We start from the raw sequence: 8893 nt of genomic DNA, 5'->3' as shown, positions 1-8893 counted from the left end.
CCAACTCTTGCCACGGTGGGTGCTTTCTCTTTTACCCAGTGACAGAGCTACTCACAGTACTGCTCTGCAGACATGCACACAGAGAACTGGGGGAAAACACGCTAGAGCAGGTTTCCCTCTTTAGGAATAGAAAAGCAAAAGCCTGTAAGTGCTGTGAACATTTCAGCAGTCACTTGCCAAGTTCATTATCTGCTCTTCCACCTAAGCCACAGCTGAATGTATCTAATTATCATCAACATTTCAGCAAGGTCAGGCCATAGTACAAGCAGTTGTGCTCGTCTTACTTCTCCCTTTATCACATATTTGACCCTGATCTCTCCTGGCATCTTGGGCTCCTCTGCAGCCACCTCCAGCCTGGGTTGCCAGGGAGGGAAGGGGAGCTGCTGGTCTGCCCCAGGAGCCACCGTGTGATATCGATGCAAGCAGTGCCACCATGCAGAGGTTAAAGGGATAACGCAGGCAAAGCAGTGCTGGGCTCTCCAGTGCATGTTTCCCTGCATGTAGCATAGGCTGCATATGCAATGCCATTTCATGGCCCAGTCGCATCCAGTCAGGACAGCCTCGCAGTCCTGTGAAGCTGTGTGGTTCAGGATGCCCAAGTAGGTCTTCTTGCTTTCACATAAGCATCCAGAGCTCAATCTCCATGCTCACAATGCCCACTGCCCCAGAGCATCGCACACAGGGCAAGGGCTGCTGGGCAGCACCACGAGGCTGCACATTCCCCTTTCCTCAGAAGAAGGGGGGTGCAGAGCACAGTCCCCAGCTGACTCAGTTCCTGCTCCCCTTGCAAAGACGGGGAAGCTACTTGGCTACTGGAAGCTTTCTGGCCCTGGATGACTCCTTTCCCTCCTCAGCTACAGGCCTCAAATGCAGATCAGCAAGTGCAAGTGTCTCCAAAGGCAATGCAAAGTGTAGGGCAAGAGGGGGAGTGTGGTTTATTGAAATATATCATTTAAATTTGCATTCTCCTGAATACATAGCCTGGTGATGGGTGATAGAAGATGGACCTGAAAACTTGAACTGTAAAACAGGATCAGCACTGTGACAGGGTAGTGTCCGGCATTTACCCTGGCATAGCCAGGAAAGGAAACGGTTTGAAAATACCAGATGCTCTTTGCAACTGGCATTTTGGATATATTTCAGGCAGCAATTTCTCTCTTCCCCATGAAAACAGACACACGTTCGCATTTAACAACTAATTGATTTATTTAACAATACAAATTTCTTTCTACTGCATGGTTTAGCAGAGAGAACTTGAGAAACAAAATTAGCTTCTTTTCTTTTTTTTTTTTTAAAAGTTTAAATGTTTACACAAAAACAACCTTTACTTCAGTAAATATAAAATTTACACACAAAAAGAAACTACATTAAAAAAAGAACAGAATCATGACAAACCAACAAAAAAAAAAAAAAAAGAAAAGGATGGGAATTCAGTGTAAAGGATCCAATTGCAAGGAAGGCAAGATGGGGCAACGCTAACAAGGCATCCCACTTGTACACCTAGGTCTTTGAAGTTGTCAGTACAATACAAAAACAAAATACATTAAAATTAAAATAAAACCTGTATTTTTATACCATAATATTTTATGATATAAATATCTGTAAATTCTGTAGGCAACATAGTTAACATGTGAAATACATAGTTTGCTCCTCACTGGGAAGTCACTGGAGTGGTGTACGAGCACTGCGTAACACACCAGTGCACTAGTGGACAGCAGTGAGCAGACTGTAGATGTCCAACACGGATGTGATAGCCCCTTGTTTCTTTGCCAATCTGTGCTATTTCTCACATGTTCAATGACAAAATGAGAAACTCTGGTCACCGTCAGCAGTGATTTCCAGCACTTCATCTCCTGGCATTAGTCTGTTACCTGACTTAGGCATATTCACCTGCCAGATCCCCTGTTTCTCATTCCCTTTTGCACTTTAAAACCTGAACTCTAAAGCTATCTTGTAGCTATCAAGAGAGACTGGCTTCTAGGTTGAGATATTTGGGATACGCAGTTCTTCAAGCCACCTTCAGGAATCTGTAGAAATATTTAAAGTAGGGTGGGCAATTCATGGTCAAAGGTTATGTGATACAAAAAACAGGGATCTATATAGTGATGACTAACTTAGATCTAATCTTTATCATTTTTTCTATTGCTTTAATATTTAAACTTAACATTCATTTTTCATATATTAAGTGAGCAGAGCATCTTATTGATGGAAGTGCTACATTATCTCCAAAAACACCAGATAGTAAGGGAGGCAGTGAAGTTTAAAATTAATTGTATTTTTAAAAATCATTTAAAGGGATCAAATCTCTTTTTGTATAATCGATAGCGTGACTGGTAACCTACAAAAGCTTAAATTATAAAACTAGTAGTGACTCTACTGTATGTAGTATAAAGCTGTATCTTTGTTACTTACAGATGTTACAAAATTTGCAAGCCAGAAAGTGAAGAGAGGAGGGGGAAAAGTAGTCTAAAAGTTTTACATATTTCATTTTCACTAAGTAAAGTTAATATCCCCCACAACTGTTTTTCTGTTATAACTATCTAATCAAATTTATTCTACTCTTTTATTTTCTGGATAGACAAGATAGTGTTTAATCGTGCTTTGGAAGACCATTTTCAGTGGACAACTGTAGTTCTCCAGAGAAAGTCCGACTTGCTTTACTTTGACATAAAAGCACCAGACTGTGTGTAACTTGGCCCTGGTCCTGCAAAAAGAGTTTGTAGCAAGACTCAGTCTGTTACAGGAACAGGTCTGGCCCTGAAGCAACCAGCTACATTAGCTTTTGGAGGAAGCATATGCAATGCTCTCATTCCAACTTGAGAAACAGCTGAGCAGTATTAAATTTAAGGAAATTGTATAAATGACATTTGTTCTGTAAAAACAAAACAAAACAAAAACAAACAGGGAAAACTTAAACAATCCACAGGTGCATTAAACATTTAATAGCAAGCCTTTGCTTATGTATATTAATTTAAAGATTATCCACAGGGATCTGTGATACATTGGCCCTGCCTTGTTACTATAATTAAATTTCTTCAAATATTAATTTAAAATAGGAAAACAAAGAAACTACTCCTTGGGGAACATGTTTATTGTGTTTGAGATGATACACTGGGTGCTCTCTGAGCTACAAAGGGAAAAAGGAAATCCTTTCATTACAAACTGACAAAGGTAAAAGTTAAAACAGTTTTCACAACAGCATGTACCACATATTGGAAATAGATCTGGGTTTAATACAAATGACATAATTCCTAGTAATCTACAGCTACCTTTAATAACTTCATACAGATAATGAATTAGGCTAAAATGCACTATAATATTTGGTTGACTTCAGGAACAGTATCCTTAGTACATCACAAAATACATTTTGATATCCCAAAGAAGCAAGACTTGCAAGTAGGCATTTTAAACATAACTAATCTACAGCTACAAATTTCTACTCTTGATAGCATTTACCTTTTTGGGGGGCAGTATCCCAGTCTTCAAAAGGATAAAAGCAGAGTAGAATCAGTATAACATATACACAGAAGTCCGTATTGTAAAGGCTATAAAGATTTGTTGCACACTGTAAAGTTGCCTTCTGCACCTTCACACTGCACAAGTAGTTTGTCGTTTATGTTGCATATCTCTTGGTCCACTGTCTGGCTATCCTGTCATGTTCTGCTCTGTTGGTCAGATACTGAGTAGCTATGCTTCCAACCAAAGGATCAGCTGTAAAGGGCAGGAGAAAATGAATTAGAAAGTATTTCACAATAAAAAAAATAAAAAAAAATCCCAATAACAAAACCAACCAACAACAAAAAAAAAGCAAACACAAAACCAACCAACCAACCAAACCCACCATGATTTAAAATACAGAATCTATTTCAAAATACAGTCTTTGTTAGGCCAGAAAATGCTGTGACATGTAGTGGGGCTCTTAGCATACATTTCCAGGAGAAAGCACACAAAACACAGTGAACAGAAAAATGCTTTAATCAGTTTCAGTTATCTGTGTGTTAGTGTGTCAGATGACAGGCAGACACCTGTGTTCAAATGATACAGCTATTCTTTTCAGCCAAAACCTGACAAAAGGCTTGGTGTGAAGTTTTGTAAGATCACCAGCAATTCAGATACCCTTTCGTCAGGTGCGATTTGTCCATGTTTTTAAGCAACTGATGTATTGAAAATAAAAACATTCCCAAAAAGTCTTCCATTTTTAAAAAGATTTAATCTGCTAAAGGAGGGTAAACATCTCCTGGACAGACAGACTTGCTGCCAGCTGGTGGTGGTGAAACAACAGACAAGTGCAACAATTTCCTGGTGAGACACAGAAAAAAACAGCTCCTTAACTTCAAAGAAATCAAGATCCTTGTAAGCAGAGCCTACTCTCTGCAGCTGAAAAGCTACATGCACCTAACTCCAGGATACACCCACCAGCCACCTTCTGCCTGCAGGGAAAATGTCCTGTAAGGGGCAGCATCTCAAGTCTGCCTTAGCATTGTCCCCGTCATGGACAGAATGAGTTGTCCCACAACTGCTCTTCCCAGCCAGGCACCCTGCTTCCTTTGGAAGGGCAGCTAGGTGCATGGGGCACTCAGCACGTGCAGGCTGGCATCCTCCCGCCACAGGGCTGGGAGAAGGCTGGACTACATTTTGGTGTCAAGACCGTAGGAAACACACTGAGGGGATCCAGTTGTACTGTGTCAAGAGTCATCAGACTTCTGTATCAAAGAGGCTAACCTAATTCTCCCTGCTCATTACCAGCCTCCTGCGAATGACCTGTCATCTTGGCACTACCTCTCAGTTCCTGTGCTGACTGAAAGCAATTAGCATGCATAGCACAGTGGCACTGGTCATACAGATGTTCGTGAGAATTTTACAGATGCCAGTGGAGTTCCTCCCCTCCCAACAGTAATAAGGAACTCTCTCTGAAAAAGGTAGTATCTCCCCAAACCTTGTCACCTGCACTTTGGCAAGATTAAACATCTCAATTGCTGTCGTAAGACAAAGGGACTTCCTGCAGTCCCCTTCCAACCTGAATGATTTATGAGTTTGTAATTCAGAGGACTTTGCTGTACTCCTGGATCTACCACTCATTTGCTACAGCCTTTAGGATACAGACCTTCAAAGACACTGACTTCATTTTCTCCACCACACATTTGAAATAAATGGGCTTAATGCTATTTACTTTCTGTTGGATCACAGGACTGAGAAGCACCATTAAATGTGGGACTGCATCCAAGCAGAAGTCTTTCAGCCCTGATTTTAAAAACAACTTTGATTCAATCTAAATATAAGCAAATATACAAAATATATTCCATGGCAAATAATTCAAATGACTAAGAGTAGACACTCAGAACTATCAGCTCCTTACCCGGGTTGCAGTCTGTCAAAAGAGAACAAATAGACAGCAGGACCTTTGAAATAGTCAAAGCAGGGCTCCAGTTGTCCTTCAGGATATCCAGACAGATGACTCCCTGACTGTTGATGTTGCAGTGATAAATTCTGGTACGGAAAGTAACCTAGAATTGCAGCACAAGAGACAGAAAAAGTCATTCAGTGTTGCCTAGGAATGCTGCCCCTAGTCCCTGAGGGTCCCTCCCCGAGCTGCAGAGCTTCTGGGGAAGCAGCTCCTCTACTCTCATTTTCTAAAGCAACATTCTGTAACAGAAAAATATTTTTTATTGAAATTATATTTTGTTTATTGCAGTCATGGCTATTTTTAAGAAACCTACCAAGATCTTCAGTGTACAGACTGCTCTCACACAAGCCCTTTGTCAGGTACCCACAAAAATTAGGACCTACTTTGTAGTACTGGATGCTAGATTCACGCACACATCACATGTCAAGAACTGTCTGATCACAAACAAAACTTTACTGAAGTTATTGAAGGTGAAGAAGTAGTCAGAACTTGACTGCATATGCAGTATTAGCTGATATTTGACTTTCTTTCAAAAGCCCAAATATAGACCATGACATTTAAAATTGGAATGCTATAATACTCATGTCCAAATTAGCAATGAAATCTTTGCCGTACCTTTTCATTACACAGGATATAATACACATCTAAAACAACGCTACCTCTCTAACTGACACCATCCTCATTTTTATATTATTTCAGACTAATATTGGTAAAATATGTATTATTCTGCACAAGTAAAAAGTTTGAAACATTTAAGTGCCTTAATTATATACAGCACAAGATGAAGAATTTTTTTTTTCACACTTACGAAAGGGGGAAAAATCCATGATAGTTTCTGAAACTACTGAATGTTCAAAAATAACCTAACTCTTAAAAAAAAAAAAAAAAAAAAAAAAAAAAAGAGGAATTTGTCTAAATCTCTGCATCATTTCATTATAACATTATTAAAGAACACTAATTTTTTTAAGTTTCAGGCAAGTGTGAAATACATAAGAGAGTGTATTATTCTTTATACTGTAATCCTTTGGGGAATGGAAAAAGATACTGGATTTACAATAACAATGTTACAGACACAAGAGCCACAAGCTGTAGAAATGTTGTGTGACAGAACTCATTTACTGTTTGTGAATGTCAGCAGCGTCCTTTTTGGTGCCCTGGTCAAGATTTGTAATTTGGCATTAAGGGAGGGGAAAAGGAAACAACCTCTAACTTCTTTGACACCTGTTAGTAAATTCTGGTTTGTTAAACGACCATACTAATTCTAAGCAAGGAAATTAAACTTTAATTAAAGTTAATATTGGTTTCATTTTATGAAAAGAACTTTTGCTGAAAAATACTATCAAACACGGCTGGTGATATAACAAGTATAAACATTTTGACAGTCTATAATATAATGGAAGTCATCACAATAATTTACCCGACTCTATGTCACAATGTAATACTTTTGCTGTCTATTGTTATTTCTTTTTATCTTTCTGTTATTTTGCTAACACTAATGCACAAATATATAACATAGAATCTAGTTTACAGTAGGAAAATGTTTCTTTTACATATACTTTAGTAGCTGGAATGAGATGAAGGAAGCATAAGAAGGTCCTGTGCTGTCTTCTATTAAAATTAGTTTCTTGTATCTTTACTCTTGATCAGAATTATGTCATTTATTACTGGGTAATGCTTCGAAATCAGTATTCATTGTGGAACTCAGGAAATAAATTAGACACGTGATTTGCTGAAATTGCAAGCCAAGATTTTGAATTCTTTAGTTTTCAAGTGCCCATAAAAATTTTGATTTTCAGAAGGTGCTGAGTACTCACCTACTCCAAGTTAAATTCTTCTCATATATTAAAAAAACAACAAACACAATGGAAAACCTTACCCTTACCTTTGGTGGCTTGAATGGATAGTCAGATGAAAATGTGATATCCAGGAAAAAAACGCCCCCTTCATATACAGAACCCGGAGGTCCAAGTATAGTTGATCTCCATTCATAAATGTTATCTCCTTTAGGGCCGGCACTGCGTAAAAGAAGAGGAAAGAAGAAAGAGAAGATAAAAAAAAAGAGCGTCAGATCTACTTCTGAGACAGGTATTTTACGGATTTCCTTCTGTATTCATTTTGTTTTGTTTAATACTACCCACTGGCATATCTTCAACATCTGCCTGATTTTCAACTGATTTCAGGGGGCTCAGTGTTTTAAACAGGCAGTATCTGGGCACTCCGCTGTCCGTGGGCTCTCATGCCTCTGGACATAGAACGGAGAACCCAAGAGCAGCTGGACTGTCAGTCCAGAACACTCCCCCACATCTGTTTCCCCAAGCACGTGGTATGCTCTGAGCTTTTACATCGTATTTTTCCAATGACATGATATCCCTACATGAAAGGAGTTGTGTATCTCAACCACACTCGTCTTCTCCAGGTATTGGATTAATCACAATTTCATACAAAATGTAACCTACATATATATTGATACACATTTATTTCCACTTTTTTCACATGCTACAGAGTGAAATGCAATACCCTTTTCCAACTATGGATGGGAGAGGCAGGTTTAAGTACGCTGGAAATGAGCTTCTTATGACACTGTCAATCCAAAAGTTTTCTTCAGGAGATATGTGTATTATGCCTCTAGGCTATCAGCATTTAGGCAACTAGCCAAAAATAGTTTATTTTAAGTACCATACTGAACACATTTCTCACTAGTGAAAGGGTTGTTCTGTAACTAATTAAAACTTTGAAAGGGGGGATAATGAACAAGTAGTTTCTTGACTTCTGAGAGACTGTACTTCATGCTATTATAACACAGCAGCCAAAAAAAATCAAAGCAAAATCTCATTTCTGTAAGCAAGTCTCAGTGTAAAAACTAAACTAAGCTCCCACAAGAAAAAGGCCTTGAATCCAAACTGCTGAGAACCAAGCTGACTGCTGCAGACAATAACACGGCTGAGCTCATGGAGGCACTGTGGGTCCACCACACCCAAACACGCAAGTCAATAACCCGACAGCGTGGAAGATCCTTTCAATTCTCCCTGCCTCACAGCCTCCCAGGCACTACCTACACATTGCAGACACATGGAGAAGTGTCCTTGCCTTTCTCCCTCTCTCCCTCTGTGGTCCAGGGAACAGGCGCTGAGGACTGCCACACGTGATTGCGCATGAAGCAGGGTACTAAGCTGCAGGCAGGGAGTCTGTGTTTCTGGTGCTGCTCAACACGCAGAGGAGCTTTCCCAGTGTTAAGGCTCTTCCCATGTCATGTCGTCTCGTGCATTTGTCTGGCTGCAGTCTACAACATGGCGTGTTGGACGCTCATCCTTACTACGTAGCCAAACATGTGGAGACATTCATCAGAGAAAAGGAATATGAGCAGTCTGCACTATGCATCTACTATTCCCCCAACAAAAATTTGGCTACTTTTTCATTAAGATCATATTCAAGAAATAACCAAAAGCTGATTTTGATTAGGAATTGCCTTTCAATTCATAATTTCCCATA

General features: G+C 39.5%; 1 protein-coding gene across 2 annotated transcripts in view; it reads right to left on the bottom strand.

Annotated features, from left to right (window-relative positions):
- Positions 1–3073: 3073 nt before the first annotated feature.
- UBE2E3 (ubiquitin conjugating enzyme E2 E3) overlaps positions 3074–8893 on the bottom strand; it is a 59142-nt gene continuing 53322 nt past the window's right edge. For both annotated transcript variants that reach the window (XM_068685858.1, XM_068685857.1), the window contains 3 exons: positions 7287–7419; positions 5357–5504; positions 3074–3711 (listed from right to left, as the gene is read on the bottom strand). In XM_068685858.1, coding sequence (XP_068541959.1) covers positions 3614–3711; positions 5357–5504; positions 7287–7419 — 379 coding nt within the window. In that variant the 3' untranslated portion in view covers positions 3074–3613. The remainder of the gene's footprint in view (positions 3712–5356; positions 5505–7286; positions 7420–8893) is intronic.

The sequence above is a fragment of the Anas acuta genome, chromosome 6 (genome assembly GCF_963932015.1).
Source record: "Anas acuta chromosome 6, bAnaAcu1.1, whole genome shotgun sequence".
NCBI lineage: Eukaryota > Metazoa > Chordata > Aves > Anseriformes > Anatidae > Anas > Anas acuta.
This window is presented reverse-complemented; position numbering and strand designations above follow the sequence as displayed.